Source organism: Sinocyclocheilus anshuiensis, unplaced genomic scaffold (assembly GCF_001515605.1).
Source record: "Sinocyclocheilus anshuiensis isolate Anshui unplaced genomic scaffold, SAMN03320099.WGS_v1.1 scaffold697, whole genome shotgun sequence".
Lineage (NCBI taxonomy): Eukaryota > Metazoa > Chordata > Actinopteri > Cypriniformes > Cyprinidae > Sinocyclocheilus > Sinocyclocheilus anshuiensis.
The window spans coordinates 1751900-1775374 of NW_015538036.1; the positions used below are offsets into that span (position 1 = coordinate 1751900).

The window sequence follows — 23475 nt, forward strand, 5'->3', positions numbered from 1 at the left end:
ATGGAGAAAGGTTTTGGTTGGTGTGGTCACTCTAGTTGAGCTCCATGATCATATGTGGAGATGGAAAAAACCTACAGAAGGACAAATATCACTGCAACACTCCATCGATTTGGGCTTTATGGCGGTGTGGCAAGACTCAATCCTCTCCTCAGTGAAGACACATGAAAACACACTTAGAATTTGCAAAAAAGCAACTAAAGGACCCTCAGACTGTGAGAAATAATATTCTGTTTTAATATTACATAATATTCTCTGGTCTGATGAACCGCAATTCCAAGCATCATGTTTGAAGGAAACCAGCTCTGCTCATCACCTGCAGAGTACCATCCCAAAAGTAAAGTGTGGTTGTAGCAGCCTCATGCTGTGGGGCTGTTTTTCAGCGGCAAGGACTGAGGAACTCGTCAGAGTAGAAGAAAAGCTCAATGCACCAAAATATTGAGATAGCCTTAATGAAAACCCAGTCCAGAGCATTCAGAACCTCAGACTGGGCAGAAGGTGTACCTTCCAACAGGACAATGGTCCTAAGCACACAGCAAGAGCCAATTATAGACAACTGTGTGAATGTCCCTCAGTGGCCCAGCCAGAGCCTGAGCTTGAACTCAATCAAATATTTCTGGAGAAACCTGAAAATGTTCATCTGCCCCCATCCAACCTGACAGAGCTTGAGAGGTGAAGAGGTGAGGAGAAGAATGGCAGATAATTGCCAAATGCAGACTCGAGACTGTTTGATGTGGGAAAAAAAGTACACTTAAGCAGTTTAACATAAGTCAGCAACATAAAACGTAAACAACATGAAGGGGTATGCATACTTTCGCAAGGCACTGTAAATTAGCCTAATAACATAGGACTGCGTTGTTCTAACAAGTTATATATACATCTTATAAGAACTATTTGGGTTGGGAAAAAACATTAAACGTGGGCTTAATGAAGGTTAATTACAACAGGACTGCGTACAGGGAGGGGAAAGAGCTTCCCATTGACTTTGATGCAGAGGCTGTTTGGATAATTGTCCTCTTGTGGACAGCTGGTCTCTGCTAGACAAAACCTAGAATCAAAACAAAACATAACCTTTAGTCTAAAATTGGAATTATGGTGACAACATCTCTGTACATGCAGCTGAACCGGATACACAATGACAGTATTGTAAAAGCAACACACTGAGTTGGCTCTTACCGCAGTTGAATTTGAACCATGTAGTCCCTTCTTCCACCTGGAAGAAAGTCCCTATGCAAAAGTGTAACAAAAACAAAGAACCAAATCAGACAAGGATAAAGAGACAAGTTACATTAGCTAAGTCGCATTTAAGTCATTTAGTTCTTACCGTGAAATGCACACTTCTCTCACTTGTTGTGGAGTCAAAGCAAATATGAAGTACTTTTCATGATGAAACCTCTGACCAGCATGGGTCCCTTTAAAACACAAATCCGTCAAAAGGGGTGTATAGTTTTAAACTGGAGACACATGCAAACAGGAAATTATGTACAACCCAGTTGTTGGGGTAGCGATTGGTTCACATACACTATCATTCAAAAGTTTGGGATCGATTTAAAAAAATTTTTTTTTGAAAGAAGTCTCTTAATCTCACCAAGACTGTACTGATCAAAAATACAATAAAAATAGTAATGATGTGAAATGTTATTACAACTTTTAAATAACTTTTTTCGGTTCCGTTTTCTATTTTAATATATTTTAAAATGTGGCAAAGCCAAATTTTCAGCAGCCATTACTCTAGTCTTCAATGTCACATGATCCTTTGGAAATCAGTCTGATATGTTGATTTGGTGCACAAGAAACATTTCTTATTATTCTCAATGTTGAAAAGAGCTGTGTTGCTTAATATTTTTGTGTAAAACATTAAGCTTTTTTTTGTTCAGGAATCTTTTTGAAGAATGTAAAGATAAAGAACAGCATTTATTTCAAATCGCAAACTTTCATAACATTCTAAAAGTCTTTACTGAGAACTTTTGATCATTTAATGCAGCCTTGCTGAATAAAAATATTAGCCTAATTTCTTAAAAAAATAAATAAATAGTAAATAGTAAAATAAAAGCTTCAACCTCCCTTTAAAACTCCGATCATTTTTTTTTCTATTTCAAGCACGGAACAATCCAAACATATCTTATAAAATTACCTAAGCTTGACGGTTTGATCAAGACATCCAGCACATCGTAAAATGGTTGGGACTTCATCTGCACATCCGGGTGGACGGGGGCCATAAGTGGCGTGGCCTGCTGCATATTCATCATGGGCTTCGATTCATGAAACACAGGTGAATCGCAGCTCACCAGGTGCTGCTGCAGGAGGTCTGAATGGCCAGTTTGCAGAGGAAGATCTGAGCTCACAACTGTGGCACCGCTGTCTATTTGAAAGTAGGATTTAATGCTTGACTTCAGAGCCACCAAATCCTGAAGACCATCAAATGTCCGTGGGTATCTCCGACGATACAGTTCCTTTATTTTGATCTGCACAGCAGGACTACAACCACTCCGGAGTAAATGCAAAGCCCTCAGCAGAAGTTCATGCTTTCGACCGCTCTTATTCCTTCCAGCAAAACCTAACAGTACCTGGAGCTCCGAGACACGGAAACTTGATACCATATTCTGAAAAAACAAAAAAACAAATCCAGACAAGCAATAAACACTTTGAGATACCAAACATGAAATGCAAATGAACATTTTTGCAACAAGTTAGTAAGAGAAACCACCCTCTATGCCATGCTGACAGGCTTTACATTTAATATAAGAATTTCCAAAAACATAAAAATCTGTGCATTAATAATCAACATGGCATAAGCTGGTGGATTATGGTTACAACAGATTTTTCAATAACCAAAAGGTGTCATTTGAAAGCAGCTTAATTATATATAATAATAATTATGCGTGAAGTGAGGTGACAACCCACCCAAATACACCCATTCCAGAAACCCCAGAGAAATAAGAAAATCTCAACTGACCCTTCATTACATGGTCCATGCTTGATTGTTCTTACGTGTTAATCCTTTTTTCTTTAAAAATCCTTAACAAATGACCGAAATGCATCTAAAATGTTGAGAATAATTCCAAGACCAATTAGATGAACATCACGAGAATAACAAAGGACAAAACACAGATGTTCACTTTGATCCCGAGAGAAATGAACTGAACTGCTGGGGAAAAAAGCTTAATTTACAGTTAAGAAGGATCATTCTGAACAGTTTACAACACAACATAAATCAGTCATACAACGGCAAGTATAACAGCACACAAAAGCTTCCCTGAGTCCAACACACGGGCTATTTATTATTGATTGTATAGCTGCTGATGCTGAACTGCAATGCATTCGATTAAACTTTAGAAAGATGATCTATGCACTAAGTTAGTCAAAACTGTTATCTTGAGACAAATGTGAGGGAAAAAACGCTCACAGTGACAAGGACACATTCGTCGTGTTTGCTGGCGACCCACTTGCTGGCTTGTAAACAACATTTTTAAGGTGTCCCCCTTTAATGTTTACTTGCCATTTTAGTATTAAATGTTGACTTATATTTACACTCACATACACACTGGTCTATATATCGTTTATCCTTGCAAACACAAGTTATAAATCAAACTACATCTGTGGGTACATATAGACATTGTCCATCGCTGTCTGACGCTAGCTAACAAAAGATCAGCCAAAACAATTCGAGCAGTGAAGAAATTGAAACGTAAAATCTTTTTACCTGCAGCGAACAGTCGTCAGTTCAGTTAGGCATTATAATAAAGCGTTTTCATGCAGTAAAATATGGCAGTAAAAGCAGTGACATGTTTGCGTAGCAGATCGTGAGCTAAAAGAGTAACGTTAGCTGGTTGGTGGCTAACAGGCTAAACACAATCCGTCTAACGGAGTGATGGGACGTTTCAGTATTAACTATAAAAAAACTAACCCATGGGCAGCAAACCGACAGGTAAAATGGAGTAACAAACGGTAACTGCAAAATGTTTTTTAAAATGTGAAAGACGCGAAGAAGTAGCCAGCTATCATTGCACTTTCGCCTACCCGTAACTCCTCAATATCCGCCATTTTCTGGTGGCTCTCATCGAGATGTCGGGTCACGTGACACAGCCTGCGTTAAAGGGGTCATATCATACATTTTTGTATTTAAATTTTTGACCCCGAGGTCCACTTATAATGTTAGTAAAGGTTTTTCTTCGTCAAAATAGCCATATTTAGTTTTCTATCACCATTTCCCACGCTTTCATTGACCCATGGAATTAAACGTTTCTTTGGTCTACTGTGCCTTTAAGAAGTTCTTCTGTAAAGTTCATATACAAGAATTCCAGTGATTTCGGTGTGATGTTTATAAGGCAGCAATATAACAAAACGTGACAAAAAATGAAGGGGTATGATAACTTTCGCAAGGCACTGTAGGTCCATACTCTGATTAGAGTTTATTGCGGGAAGTTCATGCAGGATGTTCTTTTGTTCATCAGAGCATAGAGACCTTATTTTAAATGTTGAACTGTTATGGCAAGCCGTTTTATCTTAAAATAATCCCAGTGTTACTCGTCGTAATTGCATTTTTACTAGTAACAATTCAATTAGAGAGCTCTACAATTAAATTCTTACTAGTAACAATGCCAGTTAGAGAGCTCTCGACAAAATGTGTTTTAAAATATCTTTCTTTTTTTTTCGTGGTCAGACATTAGGGGGAAAAATTCAATTGCGACATTATTTTGTTGTATTTTTTCGATACGCTTAATTAGGCGATATTTTGCCGAGTGTGTTTTTGTGCTGGAACCGTGGTTTTGGTCAATAGGTGGCAGCACGACTCTGTCTTACTGAGTGATTCGTTTAAAAACACAGATTCATGCAAGTACCAAACATGTCTCTCGGAGACGCGCAACAGTTCTTTTCCGGCTTTGTTTGGAACTATTTGTGTTGGTGAAACAAAAACAGACAATATTGTATCCAAAATGTAACTCACTTGTATTAATTTCTTGGTTGTTGAACTGTATAAATTCAACATCACATTCACGATCATTCTCGTGCGATAATATTCGGAAAACGGCACTTGCTTGTATGACATTACTTAACTATATCAGATGTTATAAATATAAAAAACAAATACTATATTTTGGGTGCGGGATCAGAAGGGTCCACTCAAACTCAGGAAAACGTAGCGCAACGGTGTTATTGACGGACTGCTTACAAGGCTACACTCTTAACCCGAATTAGACTTTACTAGAAATTTGCGAAGAAACCCGTTGCACTAAACCATTTTAGTTTTTACACAAATTGAAACTAAACAGCTTTAGTTGAATTAACATAGAACCTTAAGTTTATGCAGTAGACAAATCAAGTTTACATTAGTAGTCTTTACTCAAAATCATTAGTTCACATCAATTATTATTTGGAGTATACTGTAGGTTGCATAAAATAACTATTGCAAGTTACAACTACAAAAATATATATATTAGTAAATAACATTAACAAATGTTTTTAAGTAATGATAAATGTTATATTTATGTAATGTCAATGTAATTCGTTATTGTAGAGCTCTACAATTACATTTTTACTAGTAAGAATGCAAGTCAACAGCTCTACAGCTACATTCTTACTAGTAAGAATTACAGTTAGATAGCTCTCTAATACAATTCTTACTAGTAACAATTAAATTAGAGAGCTCTGTAATTGAATTAGAGAGCTCTGCAATTGCATTCTTACTAGTAATAATTCAATTTGAGAGCTCTACAGTTCAATCCTTACTAGTAAAAATTACAATTAGAGAGCTCTCTAATTTAATTGTTACTAGTAACAACTGAATTAGAGAGCTCTTTAATTCAATTAGAGAGCTCTCGAATTCAGTTTTTACTAGTAAGAATTCTAATTAAAGAGCTCTCGAATTCAGTTTTTACTAGTAAGAATTCCATTTAGAGAGCTCTCTAATTCAATTGTTACTAGTAAGAACTGAATTAGAGAGCTCTTTAATTCAATTATTACTAGTAAAAATTCGGAGGTAGAGCTCTGTAATTATAAATGAATGGAAGTCAATGGAGACATATGACTAGTAAAAATTGATTTGTAGAGCTCTTTAATTGGAATTGTTACTAGTAAGAATTGAATTAGAGAGCTCTGTAATTGGAATTCTTACTAGTAATAACTGAATTAGAGAGCTCTCTAATTATAATTGTTACTAGTAAGAATTGATTTAGAGAGCTCTCTAATTGGCATTGTTACTAGTAAGAATTTAATTGTAGAGCTCTCTAATTGAATTGTTACTAGTAAAAATGCAATTACGACGAGTAACGCTGGGGATATTTTAAGCTAAAACGGCTTGCCATAGGTAATTGCATAAATCATTGCTTAAAATGTTCTCAGTCCTCCCCCAAAAACAGAGATTACTGATGTAATGCATAATTTGTTAGTTGAACGGGAACAAAGTATTTTTGCACCAAGGTAAACAAAATTAAGTGCAACGGCGGAAAATTAGCTATTTATGCCAGTGGTTCTTAACCAGGGAGTTGGGGCTCACTTGAGGCCTCAGAAAATTTCTAAGGGGGCTTTAAGATGACTTAAAATGATTTAAAATAATAATAAAATAAACAATAAAATGATTTAAAAGACAAAACAAGTAATAAAATAAGATAAAACTTGGAACAAAAAAAAATGGCTATTTATGTGTAATATCATTCACAAAGAATGATGAGGAAAGAAATGTGTTCTTACAGACAGGTCTGTCTCACATGCCAGATTAAAAGTGTTTTCTAATCATCTTCATTGCTATTCTTCATCACAGTCTTGATACAAAGAAGAGTATCTGAAAAGAAATGAGAACCCAAATGTTCTGCAAATTTTTCTGGATAAAGTTTGGTTTATTTACTTGCAGATGCCAGTGTTACAAGTACTAGACATCTTTACATACCAGATTAGGATTAAAAAGATGATTTTGAAACACAAAGAAAGCAAGTGATTATAATAATTATTGGAAGATTCCGATCTGATATTATTCTGACATTAATAATATTTTCCAACTCAGAATTCACAATAATTTCAGATCCTGAAAGAACTATTGAACATGAAATGCTAATTTTCTGAATGACAGTTGCAGCCTGCTGTCCAGCAGGTGGAGCTCATGGCAAATATATGGTAACTGATTATTGCCGAGGTTTCCTTGTTCTTTGTTCCTCATCAGTCCTCTGTTACCTCTTAATGCTAAACTTTGGATTCTGGTTGTAGAGCTGGTCCTGGATCAGCATAAGAAAGTACCTTATTCCTGGAGTAAGCTATAAACTGGTGAGTATAGTGATAGTCTACAAAACTTGCATTTAAAAAGATGTTAGTCATATTTATGAGATGAAAGAGATTACTGCCATGTTTGCATTTAAATGTTTAAATGTTATGTTTGCATTTGTTTCAGAATTGTTGTTCCATTTGTTTATGTCCAAATCACTGTACATTTCTTTTGGGCCATGTTCCATATTCCATGTATATATTTAGATTAACAAGAACCCTTTTGAATATCTGAATATACTTTCTCAAAAAATTATTTGCTGACAGAAAGATATTAGAAAAGTAACCTCTTTCTAATATTTCTGAGATATTATATATGTATATATATATATATATACAGAATATATATATATATATATATATATATATATAAACTATAATACATTACGATGCAGTTGAGTGTCTGAAAACATCACATTCTGTTTGCACTTAAGTTTATTTCCATAATAAGTAATTTGTTTGAAAGTATGCTGAAAAGAACTTCTTTACCATGGTACTTTTTGAAATACTGAATAAAATATATATAATATCTATCTATCTATCTATCTATCTATCTTTAGTGTCTGCTAAATGACTAAATGTAAATATACTGTATATATGAGAAATGGCTTAAATTGCCATGGATAAAATGGGTTGTTAACTTATAATAACAAAAAAGGTCAAACCATTTGCAAATCATTTTACAGTCTTGTTTGTATTAGTGTGGTTGCCTCACAGTTTCAACTTTCAAACGTTTACTAATTGTATACCTGTGGGCTAACCTCAGTATCATTGCTCAAGAGATTGATCTTACACATTTACATGTCCATGGTTAGTTCAACTGCCACGTCATTGAAAACTACGTCTGGCCAGGTTCCCAGAGAAGTTTGTAGAAGTGCATGTATTTATGTACCGAAAACGTGTTGTTTAGTACAGTTTGACCCATAAATAGACATAATTGATGACAGAGATGTACTCTAAAAAAAACGATTTTCCCAGTAATGACATACATAATGTCAATCAAAACTTGAATGCAACATAAATACTGTATGTCATAAATAACACCAGATATCACACATGTACACAATATCAAATGACAACAGTTAACGCTAACGTGAATTTTCAACCTCAGTGAATTGCTTGTGGAGGCAAATAATCCTCAGCGTCACATTTGTTCATTTCATGACACATTGGCATGAACAACCATTTTTTAAAAGTAAATCTTAACTCATGATTTATGGATACTTTTGACTGCTTTGTGCTGTTTGACAAATACAAGGTTAGCCTATATATTTGTGACTGAAGAGGTTGAAGTGTGTTGAAGTGCATGACCTAGGTAAAGTGCCCATGGCACCTAATTACCCAGCCTTTCCCACTTGAGCAACCTGCCATAAGAAAACACTCACTCATACAGACACATAAAGACCTGCCATAGGAAAAACACACATACAGGCGCACAAACACCTTAGCCTTTATTAACCTTAGCTCGTGTTATTGGCAGTACTAGACAGAGACAAGACCCCAATTACTGTTGAAATCAAAGTTGCTACCGCTAAAGCTGCGGTTGAAGCGTGTGGAGGTTCAGAGTGCTGGAGTGGCTTGTTAGTCCGCTTAGTGCTTGTCCATTGGGACTCTCCATTTCAAATACCTGTCTCTCGGAGCATTGTTATTCAAATGGAAAATCGAACAGCCCAATGTTGCTCTGGTCATTCTGTCAAGTACACACCATGCTGTGGGCAATGGTTAACGGTAAATTGTAATTTAGAGTCAAGTTCAGACATAACACCATTTGTAAGTTTGCCTCATGGTCTTGGACAGTGTTGCATCATCACATGTTAATTAATTATAAAAACCTAAGTTGACTTTTTCCAGTTGTCCACTGACCATATACACGCAGAATAAATTTTTGGCATCTGTTGAGATGAAAAAAAAAACATAAATGACTGTGTTACTACTAATTTTATTAAGCTCTGCCTTTTAATCTGTGTATAATAACTAATCCTAACCTTCTCTTAAAAATGAATGGATGCATTAATCTGATCTTTTCCAAATTTAAAAAGCACATTTATTAATACTTAATGCATCTCTTGTTGAACATGAGACTCTTATCCATCGCATTCAAGTATTAATACCTAAAGCAATATTACAAATCAGTCAGAAACTGTCTAAAATATGTCTCATCTTGTATTTATCATGAAGCTATGTTCTTTCGGGCCAGGCAACGTCTGTTTCCTCCCTGTCTACCTTTCTTTAAGGATTTTATTTTTACCTGTTAGACATTTGTTTATCCTAACAGTTAAGCTTAAACAAATCCAAAACAAACTTTAAGCAAAACAAACATGGCTCAAGTGTAAAATACGCAGATTATAATCTTCCAAAACAATGGCAGGTTATTTCACCATTCCAAACTCTAACAGTTTGAGGTGTGCTTAATTTGATAATATGATATGAGTGGGAGTGTGCTGCATTGTGACAATAGCATAGTGCAATGCCTTTAGCCATGATTCACAACACAGCAGGGCATGTGGCTCTTATGAATGTTACATATTAAAAATAATAAAGATACACTTTTCTATAAAACATGATGATTATTATTATTATTATTATTATTATTTTGATAGAAATAACAAAATGTTATTAATGTGAGTGCAAAAATATATATCATCCAAACCATGTCTATTTTACCCAAAAACGTCAAATAGTCAGACTGACTAAAAACAAACAAAAACTTTTATCTATCTATCTATCTATCTATCTATCTATCTATCTATCTACCTACTCTGATAAGACATCCTGTAAGTGTACACTAGGCTGGCTCCTCAAACTACATCCATGCAGAGGAGCAGAGCTGAAGCACAACCGAAAAACTAGTCTCGCGTAGCCAGACCTTCAGACTGACGGCTGAAGGTCTGGAATCCATGGCAGCTTTCATTGGCCAAGGCCTGCCCATGAGGAGGTTTAACCGACATGTCAAACAACCAATCACTGTTCCTTTCATGCAGCGTCATGTTTCAGGGTGTAGAAATGGTGTGTAAAACTCTCGGACGTATTTTAAAGATTCTATGCTGCAAACTTTAAATATTTCCCACACTTTTGAGAATCCAGCGTTTAGTTGATCCTGAAACGCGCTCGTCATCACAACGACGGCTTTCTTCTTTCGTGAAGAACACGGCATCTTTGTTTCCAGGCGGAACGTTAAAGAACGCGACACACACATCTCCCGGAAATCCTGTATAATCTAACCAATCCGATGGCGACTTCGAAACACCTGAAGTATTTCCACTTTTGTGTTCCATATGCATCAGACGTTCAGCCAGCAGTCCGTGGGCGTGACGTCTGAGGCTGAGACTACCGAAAAACAAACCTCAATAAGCTTGCAGTCTTATGTTTTAACTGCTAGAGAGCAAATGTTGGCGGTTTTATGCTGCATTCACGTCATGTCAGTGATTTCGAGATGACAACACGTGACGTTATACTTGGAGCTGTTCACACCCTTGGACTCGGACTATCGCACTATCAATGCCTGAACATAGCGGCTAATGAATCTGAGGTGGTGGTACAAGTCGTAGCTCTCAGAAAACTCCCAGTTCATAAGCTGTAATTACAAGTTCTACGAGGACGTGGAAGGCTTTTTACAAGTTGGTATCTCGTAATTACGATAATTACGATATGGCATGAACACAGCTTTATATTTCCTAATATTCACTGTCATTCATGGCAATGCTGTGTCTTGGACTATTGTTTACAAACGCAAATGGCGCCATCTTGTGTCCTAGTTGTCAATGTTGCTAAGTCCGGGGGTTGAAGCGAACCCCCCGTCCCCGCCTTCCGGAAAAGCGAATTTGATGCGATTTTGATGTGAATAGCCATTTCCCTCGGAACGCGATTGGACTAGTTTTGGTCGTGATTTGGCTAGTTTTGAGCACCGACCCTTCGCAAAAAACCGCACTCTCTAGTTACTGTTGCTATGTCCGACAAGGTATGCCGCTCTCACACTACACATCATGTTCTCACGCAGTAAAAAATACATCGCAGAGCAAAGAGTAAACTGACAACATGCCGACAGACAAGACAGAGCAGGTTACTTCTGATATAACAAGATCTCAGCTTTCAAATTTTGTAATGTTTTAAAAAATTCAACCAGTAAATTCCGTTTTGTGGCTCTTTAATATGTCATGAGTCAGATCACTGTAGCGAGTTCAAGCAGCATGTAAACCAATCATCTTTTCATATTTACTTAAAGCATGAAATAAACATGAATGAACATCATTTTATTTCAACTGCGGAAAGACGTTAATACACATTTCTCAAACGTAGTAAGGACATTGTTAAAATGGTCAATGTGACATCAGTGGTTCAACCGTAATTTTATGAATCTACGAGAATATTTTTGTGCGAAAAGAAAACTAAAATAACAACTTTATTCAACAATTATTTTCCTCCACGTCATCCTAGAGCACCATTTTGAAGAGAATCATGAAGCATGCGCATCATTTTCCTGCACGTAAACAACGAATGCGCGTGGTACAACTAACGTTGTACATGCATGCACTGCGCCTTTACATTTAGAGGAGAGCACACACATGCATCATGATACTCTCCAAAATGGCATCCTAGGGTGACGCGGAGAAGAATTGTTGTATAAAGTTATTTTAATTTTCTTTGCGCACAAAACATTATTCTCTTAGCTTCATAAAATTACAGTTGAACCACTGATGTCACATGGATTTCAGATTATGATGCATGTCACTCTGTCTCTATAGAATAACCAAGATGTGTCACTCGTATAGTTTTAAATGGGGAAAAATCCAACGCTTAATATGGCCGCTCAATCACAGGAAGCCCCACCTTCTGAATGAAATAGTCCATCGCTAATCGGTAAAGTCAGTGCGTCACTGCAGCTGCCATTAAGCCCCGTTCACACCAAGGACGATAACTATAAAAATAACTATAAAGATAACAATATTAGCATCCACACTAGTGGACGATATCATCTGTTTATTCTAAGCGCACACTCGTCTGCCGCTTTAAATTCTCGAGCTCGTTATAGTAGGATGGATTTTGATTGGCTGTCAATGTTTGTATCGTTCATCAGCTGGAAAAAGTCGTTCGGAAAGTGATTCCAATGATATCGTTTCTCTGTGCCTTTATTGTTATAACTGTGGTGTGGCTATTCTTTAATATTGAGAACGATTTTTAGAACTATATCTTTATCGTTATCTTAATAGAAAATCAACAGCAGTACAGAGTATGAAAAGACAATGCAGAAAAGCTGAGCGGATGTGGCGGAAGACGAAACTTGAAATTCACTATAGCATCTATAAAGACAGCCTTCATGCTTTCAATGTGAAACTAGCCACAGCTAGACAGACCTTCTTCTCAAACCTTATAAACAGTAACTTAAACACTCGCACTCTTTTTGCTATTGTTGAGAGACTAACATACCCCCCAAGTCAGATTCCCAGTGAAATGCTCTCAGACAGCAAATGCAATGAGTTTGCTTCCTTCTTTTCTGAGAAGATCAGTAATATCGGAAAGGCGATTAGCACATCCTCAAGTTATGCAGAGGTCAGACAGATTCGGCCACAATTTCAAAAAGAAGTTAAGATGTCTGTTTTTGAAGCAATTTATAGTAAAATTTTGTAAGAAATAGTACAGCACCTTAAATTGTCAACCTGCTATCTTGACACACTTCCCACATCTTTTTTCAAAGGTGTGCTTAACTGTTTAGAAGCAGATCTCTTAGAAGTGGTGAACACCTCACTTCTTTCTGGGACTTTTCCAAACTCCCTGAAAACTGCAGTTGTTAAGCCCCTTCTAAAAAAGAGCAATCTTGATAACACAATATTGAGCAACTATAGACCAATATCAAATCTTCCTTTTATAGGCAAGATTATTGAAAAGGTAGTTTTTAATCAGCTGAACAACTACTTAAACTCAAATAGATACCTGGACAATTTTCAATCTGGTTTCTGACTGCATCACAGATGGTACTCAAAAGGTTCAGGTCATACTTAGAAGGGAGAGGTTATTATGTGAGTATAGGTGCAGATAAGCTCACTGAATATAAACCTAACAGACCACTCAGATCATTAGGATCGAGTCAGTTAGAAATACCAAGGGTTCACACAAAACAAGGGGAATCCGCTTTTAGCTATCATGCCGCCCGCAGTTGGAATCATCTTCCAGAAGAGATCAGATGTGCTAAAACATTAGCCACAGTTAAATCCAAACTCATATGTTTAGCTGTGCATTTATTGAATGAGCACTGTGCTACGTCCGAACTGATTGCACTGTATTTTATGTATAATCATTTTCTATTTTTAACTGTTTTCATTTCATTTTAAATCTATTTGTAATCATTTTAAATGTTTTTAAATTCCTTGTTTTATTGTTGTGATTATTTTTTATGATTATTTTACTTCCTTTTATGTAAAGCACTTTGAATTACCATTGTGTATGAAATGTGCTATATAAATAAACTTGCCTAGCCTTGCCTTGCCTAGTTATTGTGCTTGGTGTGAACGGGCCTTTAGAAGTCCCGGTTGCTATAGAAACAATTAGCATTCTGAGACGTGCGCTTGGACTGCGCATGCGCACTGGCTGATCTAGCCTAAAAAAATATTTTTATAACGCTATTTGAGCAAAAGAAACAACATTTATAACACGGTTGTTGTCAGATTTCATTGCCGATTTCAAATATGACATTTAATCATAAGCTTAGTGAACAGTTTTGGGGAATTTGATGCTTCCCCATTCAAAGAGAAAGGAGCTGCACTTGCATGCCCGTTTCAAAGATGGCCGCCGAGAGAAATGACTTGTCTTAAAGTGGAAGTGAAGCAGTCAGTCAAGTTTGCATTATTTAGTAAAGTGATTTCCACTTTAATGAAAAAATACATAACAAACAGGATTAATGTAACCATTTTAAAGAAAAAGGGATGTTTTGTTATAGCCTTTGGAGCAAGGGCGCCGCCATCTTGCAGTACCACCGCATGTGACGTCACGGGGTTGGTTCGTTCCGTTGGCCAGTTAAGTAATATAAGCATTTCTTTATTTTTTGAACACATGAATGTTATTTTAACACATCGATATTTTGGTTTTCACCATAATTTGGATGAATATTCAACATAAATATCTATATCAATATCTATATCACATCATCTAGGCCTATATTACGAAGTTTTGATTATTATATCCCAAACGCTGTTTTCATAACGCGAGGCGAATGTAATGTAAACGCTTCATACAGTATCGTTCATGTGGCACCTTGTTATGTCAGACCTTTCAGACGTATTTGCATTACACTGGCTCGTTCACCAGTATTTGTATGTAACACCTGCGAATGTACCTGCTGTTAGGACAATGCAGTGTTTAATCTGAATGATCGGGCTAGTGCTGCTTTATCACTCTCACGTGTTTTAAGCCTTGTCAGTTTAAACATTAAAGCGTTTTAAGCCATTCAAAAGCGAGTCGGCACGAAAGAGATTTCAATGCGGTAATCACACGCACGCAAAAAGCGCTTGGCTCGGATCGCACGCGAGTACCAAATTGAGTCCCTTCTCTTGTCTGCTTGAGCAAATGCACAGAATATTATGTTAATGGTTGTTTTGACGAGTATCCATGTAAACGCGATTTGTTACCGACCTGTTTTTCACCCCAAACCAGAGCAGGTTCATGACTTCTTCCACCCGTAATGGCAGTACTGCTCGGTCCCCTTGCCTTATCGGCTCAAATGCATAAGCAATTGCACTTATTATGGGCTCAACAGTTCTTTCAAGTTCGTCTTCCTCCATTTAAACAAGTGTATGAACAAAAAGTAAAGAAATACTTATATAGGCTATTACTTAACTGGCCAACGGAACGAACCAACCCCGTGACGTCACACGTGGTGGTACTGCAAGATGGCAGCCCTTGCTCTAAAAGCTATAGCAAAACATTCTTTTTTCTTTAAAATGGTTTCATTAATCGTGTTTGTTATGTATTTTTTCATTAAAGTGGAAATCTCTTTACTAAATAATGAAAACTTGACTGACTGCTTCACTTCCACTTTAAAGGGACTTTGGTTAATCTGATTTGTTTGTCGGGCAAGCGTTATGATTGGTCAGATTCAGCGTTATCAGAGCGCCTGTCAATCAAGCTCTTTGCGAACGGTCAATTGGGCTGGTTTTGTTACGCAGACCTGGCAACCCTGTCAATTATTGGATATGAGGAAAATGTCCTCTATATATACTTCTGTAATAATGTTGCAATTTTTTGTACATTGGGATGGATGGACATTAGGTGAAATAATCAAATAATTTTAATTAATATTCAGATCAATAAGTCCACCTGTTTATTTATGTAGCCATGAAATAACTGAGATAATGTGCAGCAAGTCTTGCAAACTTTTGGGAAAAAAAGAGGGAATTGTGACTTTTTATCTTTTTATTCTTACCTTTTTATAAACTTTCTGACCCAATTACCCTTTTTGCTCAATTTTATTCAGGATGATGCTTATTGAGCGAAAATACATAATCTTAGTCTTTGACAAATTGTTTGGCTACTATGCCGCAAAAATAACGATCCGCTATCGGAGCTGCGCCATGAGTGGGATGCTGTGTTGTTGACCAGTCGGAAGTCAGGACTCAGGACCAGAACTATCCGTTTTATAATGGTGAATATAAACTGTTTTAATAAATGCTAAGTGATATTATGCATTGACGTCAGCTGCTGGAAACCCAAACGGACTGACAATAAAACCACCATTAAAATGGCTCTTTTGTAATGTAGTAATAGGGCAGTAATGTTGCACAAAACTCAATTTGTAAGGCAAAACAGAAAAATAAGCAAAGACTAGCGTGGGCCAGCTGTGTTTGTTGGGATGTCAGCATGTTAGTGGCAGCACATTCATCATTGTGCTGCATAGCTTTGGCTCTGCTTTGTGTGTTTTGGTGAATTTGCATTCTAAATGTTTCATATTATCTTCACAAAAGCAGGTGCAGCGCTGGCATTGTAGGATTCGAACACCTAGTCTCACAGCAAGCAGATGGACAAAAAAGACGTTGCCTGTTAGCCTTTTCAGTGATTTATCTCTGTTGATTTGGCACTCAGAAACAGCGTGATCGTCATTGGCTTCTGATGTGATGCGTGACAATCCGGATGACGCAAAATGGAAAGCAGAGCCATACATATCCACATTGACAATATCAACAGGGTTTTTCTCTACTCTAAACAGCCACTGGCTTTCTCAATAAGCCATGAAAAGTCGGTTGTTATATTGCTGAGCTTTGATAAATTGTTAAATTGTAGCCTAGTGCTCTGATAAATCGACTCGGTGCAAAACATGCCAACAAAAACTAATATCAACGCTGCCATAAAACACAATTTCTGGTTACACTTTATTTTAAGGTGTCCTTGTTACAGTGTAATTAAATTACATTGTACATTACATTGTAAATACATTTAAGTACTGAGTAATATTAATTAACTACATGTACTTACTATGCTATATGGTTAGGGAGGGTTAAGCCAGAGCCAGAGATTGTCTTACTATATAGGGAGAGTCTGTATTACTTAATAACGAAATTTTTCATGTTTCCTTAACATGTTGAAGATTAGCAGATAGGCTGTCGATTCATTAAATGATAAGCCGTTTCCTCTAAAAAGCTGTTTATTCAGCGTAGTGAAGCCTCTCCTCCATTGACATCCATTAAAAAAAACGGCCTCTGGTCTCCTTTCCTACAGGTATAAGTATAAGTTCTTTGGTGTTAGCTTTAGCTGTTACGCTTTTTTGGCTAATGGTTGCAGGCTTGCATTCTAGGTTTGGCTTAGGGTTACTTGCATGTAATTATGCATAATTAATTGTTATTATAATAGTAAGTACATGTAACATGTAACAAGGACACCTTAAAATAAAGTGTTACTCAATTTCTTATGTATGTATGCATGTATTTAATACAAAATAAATTTAAATACATTTTTATTTGTTACATTTTGTAAATGTGCACAGAATTAATAAACCAAGAAATGCAGAACTAAAAAATTGTCATATATCATTTTATACAATAAGGACGCATACAGCCTGGCGTCAGAAAGCTGAGTGATGTTTGATCAGTAAAATCCACCATAGACCATTATCAGTGGAACTATAGTAATTAATACATGATTTGTGTATTGATCACATATCCAGTTTCCATAGCTTTAATTCCTATGGCAACCAGTGGCTTTGTGGCAAAACTTCCATTTCCTTCCACACAGAATATTTCTGATGGCTTTTAAAGTACCTCCCTGACCATCAAATAGTACATTTTATAAGGCTGGTCATGGACCATGAGCTAGATAACTGCCTGAGGAAAATAATCCCATCACAATGCATTAGTGCCCGATGAACCCCTGCTTAATGAGAGGAATGCAGGACCCTTCCCCCACTAACTTTCATTCTTACCATGTCAACCAACAAATAGATGGACATCCCATCAGTGTTCTTCTTAGTTGAAAAGGTCTATCAGATGAAGAAAAACGTCTGAGCATATCACATTAATAGAAAGAGTAAGTGCAATGGCAATACATACTGTATATAAAAGGCTCATTCCTGGGATTCTGTAACATTTATATAGCTACATAGGATTCATTCTCTAAATACCCCACATCATTAGGCACATATCAAACCTATTTTCCCACCTTCCCAGGCGTTAACAACCTTTTATTATTTTCAGTTTTTTTCATATTTAGACACCTTTTTTTCTCAACCCCATAATGGATAAAATGGGATGTCAGATAGTAATCAGCAAGAAATGCTTTCATTCTTAATTGTCTTCCCTATATTTTTCCAAAAATATTAATGTGACAAGGTGTGACGAGGTTGAAGTCTGTAACACATTTGAAGGAATACATTGCCTTCAGTTTTGTTTCTCTCTCATATCGTCCCCTTATTTTTGGATCAACATAAAATCTGCATGGCCAACATTGTCTTTCTGCTGCAAATGTGGGTGCAATTTCTGATGTAGTATGCTTGTCAAAGTTTAAGTGGACGTATTACATCATAAATTCTATTTATTACAAAAATATGAGTTGTCATGATTTTGGTAAGTATGTATTTACTGAAACCATGACTATTTTACATATATTTTGTAATTAAAATGATTAATAAATGATGTAAATAACTCAACACTTTCACAAGTTTGCAACCCTGTAACAATTCGAAATACATATATTTGTGACAGGGTTGAGGTTTTTCACTCAAAATGGCCACTGCTTCTCATGTAGTTTGGAGAGTAGACCATATATGGCAGCAATAATCTAAGCACATTGTGTATACTTGGGGATTAAAATAAAATTTTGAAAAATAATAATTTTCCATCTTAATTTTATGTGAGAGGGTTGAATTGTTAAGTTTGACGGTACCCTTCCTGACTATAATATGCCTCAAAAATATGAATAAAAAGTACTGCTAACCATTTTCTACTGAATGATGTAATTTCTGGTAAATTATGTCACATATGAGCAGAGTCTAAATTATTATGGGCATAGAATTGTTAGTGTGACGGGGTTGAGTTCAGACTGAGGGACATAACTTTAAAGTCTTGTTTTTTTTTTATAAAATATCTTGCAGTTTTTTTAGAAAAATATTCTTCACAAGAAAGGAACACAAATAAATGCTTACATTATTGCCAAAAATCACAGACACTACACATATTTTGTTAATAATTGTAAAAGTACAAACTCAGTTAAGTGCCTCAGGGACATGACAAAATGCTCGGTTTAAGATAGATATAAGACATTATTTTATGCTAAAAAGTTTTAAAATGCAAAAAATATTTTCATTTATTATAATGGGTATACCAAAGTATTGCGAAAAGCTTCTTACAATTAATTTTGGTGAACCACCACTTTAGAAACTTAAAATATTATTACAGAATCCCAGTAATGACACATGATCATTAAACAGACAAAGAGTTTTACAAAAATCTAACCAGAAAATGGAACTGCAAATGTATTATAGGATAAACAGATGTGGAAATATGTTTTATACTTATTAATCATTATTATTAAAGTTATATTTATGCAGTAATTTCCATACCACCTCGGAGGCGGAAGCGTTTAGTATATTGCACATAATGGATCGTTCTTCTCAGGTTGCTTTTGAAGTGACACTCCCTTTGAGCTTTTGAGTAGCCCAATAAATTTCATTGCTGACTTCATTTTACCACAACCTTAGGCAAACCTGGCAAAAGATAAAAGCCATTTGATCCAGGATCAGCAAAAAAGCTGATACCAAATATCACTTTGCCTGAAGGTTTTTGTCTTTAAGGTACAATGCCATTGATATGTAAAAAGAAATGAATACATTCTCAGAGATCCTTGATAAAACTGGTCTGAAGGATGACTATCACTTTTATAGGAAGTTGGAACTAATATTTGCAGTGAGTTGTACATATTAAGAACATATCTCCTTACATAAGCATATACAGTGGGATGGGAGAGAGCAGTCACCACATCCATGATCCTTCAGGATCCACTTGCAGTTGTCAGTCCATCTCATTTGAATGGAGCAGGACTTCAGTGTGACGAAGGTGGAAAATGAAAAATAAACGACTTTTAATAAAGAAAAATACAAAAAACGCACAAGAAAATGGAACAAAACCAGAAAAAAAACAAAGACCAGAACCAAATACAAAAAAACAAACAAAAAAACGCAAGGGCTAGCTCAGTGCTTAATCAATAAAGAAACAGACTAAAACTACGAGAGGTAATAAAACTAAGGAACCAGACATCAACATAACGTCCAAAACAGGTAACATGTAATATGTGACATTCAGAAACAAATCTTTCTAATGTTTTGAAATCATTGGTGGATGTTTAACATGTTATAAATTGGTCTATATAGAAGTTATTATTATTTATCATTACCAGTTCATTCATGCAGATAAAAAAAGAGTCAAATAAAAGTAAAATATGACTCTGATAATAATAATGATGGCAGTAAATTTGTTACAGTACAGTCTCAGATTACAATACATAATGACAAATAGATACGATTTTATTATTCTGCACTAACATAAAATGTCTTTTTTTCTTCTATGAAATCACAAATTTGTAAGCTAATTAATCAGTATTCAGAACATGATACCTGCATCGCTGGTATGCTGTGGTTGCTAATTGGTATTGACAGCACAAAGCCCGAGCTCTTAGATCAGCGGAGCTAATCATCTCTGACAGCCGTGAGCTGATTCAAGTGTGGAATACTGCTCCTGAGGTCAAAGTTCAGCGCTCAATCAATGGTCACCAGGACAGCAGAGGATCAAAACAGCATCGGTGCTGTTGTTTCTCTTATCAATATCAGCCAGTGAATAATAGTGTAAACCCAGAGAAAACAACCCAAGATGTAATGATGTGGCTTCATTTGATTTAGGAGTTTTCCCTTTTAATAAGGAAGACTTATACCTAATAATACAAATCTTCATTTGACTGTGCTGTCCATGAATGATAAATTGTCATATATTATTAATTGAGGGTTTTCTCTTGCTGGAGCAGAGGTTCAGGCACTAAAATTAAATGAGACAATAGGTAATATGCAGTCGGATTAGATGTTCTCACATGACCCTGATCTATTATAATGCCTGTCAGTAATACTGAAAAATGCAAAGAAATGATATTTCTTTATATATATTACAAATCAATATATTGAATTATTTAGTGTATATTTAAAATATACAGAAAAATGTATTGTGTTATCAGTCTTGGGAAGGTTACTTTGGAAATGTAATAGGTTACAGATTACAAGTTACCCTATTTAAAATGTAATAAGTAGCGTAACTATTTCAGTTACTTTATTAAAGTAATATAACCAATTGCATTTGATTGCTTTTCTAAATTCCTAATGAATGTTTCCAACTGTTAATCATTTTGAAACATTTAAAGCAGGCCGGGTTAACCTTACAGTACTCATCGCTGATTACTGTCAGACTTTCAGAATCCTTCTTCACTCGAATTAAGTTTTAAAATTGTAATTTTAAAGCACAGCCACCACAAAATTAGACTTTAGCACACCTCTTTTTACGTTGAGATCTCTGAGGTTCAATACAGATTTAAAATCATAATCATAGTTTAAAAATAAAAAGCCAAAATTCTAGTATAATAGTTATGATACTGTTTTTGAAATCAAATCTTTGCATAGCTATGACAGGAAACACTGGCATCTAACAATGCCTTGGAAAAAAAGTTAATCTTAAAAAAAGCATATACATAAACCTAACTAGGAAATAAAACAATTATCGAATATGCATGTGTCCTAAACTCCTGAAATGTTGGTGTCTCATGTTTTAAAGTAGTCGATGCAATTTGGGAAACAAATCAGTCATATCACATACCCCCTTTGTAATTGTTTACATTTTCATACGTAACTGTAATTTAATTCAATGTTTTCTTAGTAACTGTAACAGACATCAGTTACATTTATTTTGTAATTAAATTACGTAATTCTGTTACAAGTAACTAGTTACTCCCCAACACTGGTTATTATACATGAGGAACTGCCCTTTTCCATATATTGATAAATATATGAATATATGTGCTATATTAACATATGGGAACATGTATATTCAATATATGTACACAATTATGAGAAAAATATATATTGTGAGTTATACTGCATTATATTTTCCAGTATATTCCCATATATTTTATATGAAACCATAAAGGAGGTGGCCTAAATTAAATGATACATTTATTAGTTTAATTCATCTTTGTTGTGGAATCTGAAACTTGAAGTATAACAAGGCAAAGTATTACTTCACAAGTGTATTCAGATAATCCCATGTTATTCATTTCATACTGATGCTGTAATTATATGGACCGAGACATTTAATTGGTCAGGAAAGTTTTTAAAGTTCAAAACATGATTTCAACAATACAATACTTTTGGTTCCAATACACTCTGGCCTCATAAACCTCCTTGTCTACCTGTCCTGAACTTGAATTGATGGTCTCCCTGACTTTATAGTACCTCCATTGATTGTGAAGGTGCTTGTCAGTGATGCATAAAATTAACACTGTGTTATAGGGCATGGATTTCTGTCAGGCTCTGACAAGATAACCCATTATTGGACGATGCTGCTAATTTGTTTTTGTTTATTCCGAAGTGTAATGTAACACTCCTTGAGCCTCAATGATAACTCTATTACCCGCAAATCCCAGGCAAAACCATTGACAGACACTAATCTTGGCCCTACTCCTAATTACATCAGGTTCTTGGGCCTTAATGAAGTGATCTTTACTCCATTTTAGCTGCTTAATGCTGCACACACCCCTGGCATCATTAGTTTAATTGCCTGCGTTCGCAGTGCGGGATTTTGACCTTTGTCCAGCCGAGTCAACTTGTTCTGTCTCTGTCTTTTTTCTGTTTTGACTTTGTGGGTATACTGTGGAATCGAATAGCTGATATTGGCTCTGCAATACTAAGCTGTGTTTAAATTCTGGACCATCTGCTCTTTCCACACAATCTCATTCTGTTTTAATATGAATATAATGAGACTGACGGCTGTCTTGTTGTTGTATACATCTTGTCGTTTATTGAACACTTGTCGCTTAATTTGCCTTTTGAGTGGACAGCTTTTTAACACAATCCTTTGCCAGTAAACACAGACTGATCGACAATTAAGTGACCTATCATTGGCATTCCAATCTTCTTTCATTTTTTAATGGCTCAACTCTGGATTAAAGTGTGTTTTTTGTTAAATTCAATGTTAAACTCAATAGTGTATACAAACAGATTTAAAAAGAATTTATTGTCATAACCTGTCTAGAAACTTGCTCAACATGTAGTCGTGTGTAGAACTAGCAACAACAAAGTCGTGGGTTTGATTCCCAGGGAATACGCATACTGGCAAAATATATACCACTGTTCAAAAGTTTGGAGCCATTCATTAAATTCATACTTTTATTCAGCACAACATGCATTTAGTTAAAGTTTTCTGTTTCAAACAAATGCTGTTTTTTAATATTCATTAAAGAAAAAAATATCCACAAAACTATTAAGCAACACTACTGCTTTCAGCATTGATAATAATAATAAAAAATGTTTATTGAGCACCAAAGCAGCATATTGGAATGATTTCTGAAGAATGATGTGACACTGAAGACTGGAGTAATGGCTGCTGAATATTCAGCTTTGTTATCACAAGAATAAATGACATTTATGCTGCATCCAGTGCTTCCACCTGTATTTTATAATATTCAGCCATTTGTTTCTATCCAAAACCAATATTA

The 23475-nt window shown here is 35.7% G+C and overlaps 1 protein-coding gene across 5 annotated transcripts in view; it reads right to left on the bottom strand.

Annotated features, from left to right (window-relative positions):
• The window catches only part of LOC107681092 (E3 SUMO-protein ligase PIAS2-like), a 10561-nt gene extending 6492 nt beyond the window's left edge, over positions 1-4069 (bottom strand). For 2 of the 5 annotated variants that reach the window (XM_016477260.1, XM_016477253.1), the window contains exons 1-5: positions 4018-4041; positions 2132-2600; positions 1322-1409; positions 1174-1224; positions 955-1045 (exon numbers count right to left, since the gene is read on the bottom strand). In XM_016477260.1, the coding sequence (XP_016332746.1) occupies positions 955-1045; positions 1174-1224; positions 1322-1409; positions 2132-2600; positions 4018-4041 (723 nt within the window). Of the gene's footprint in view, positions 1-954; positions 1046-1173; positions 1225-1321; positions 1410-2131; positions 2601-2953; positions 3039-3700 lie in introns of all 5 variants that reach the window. The other 3 variants (XM_016477276.1, XM_016477269.1, XM_016477283.1) reach the window with 3 other exon arrangements.
• Between the last annotated feature and the right edge of the window lie 19406 nt (positions 4070-23475).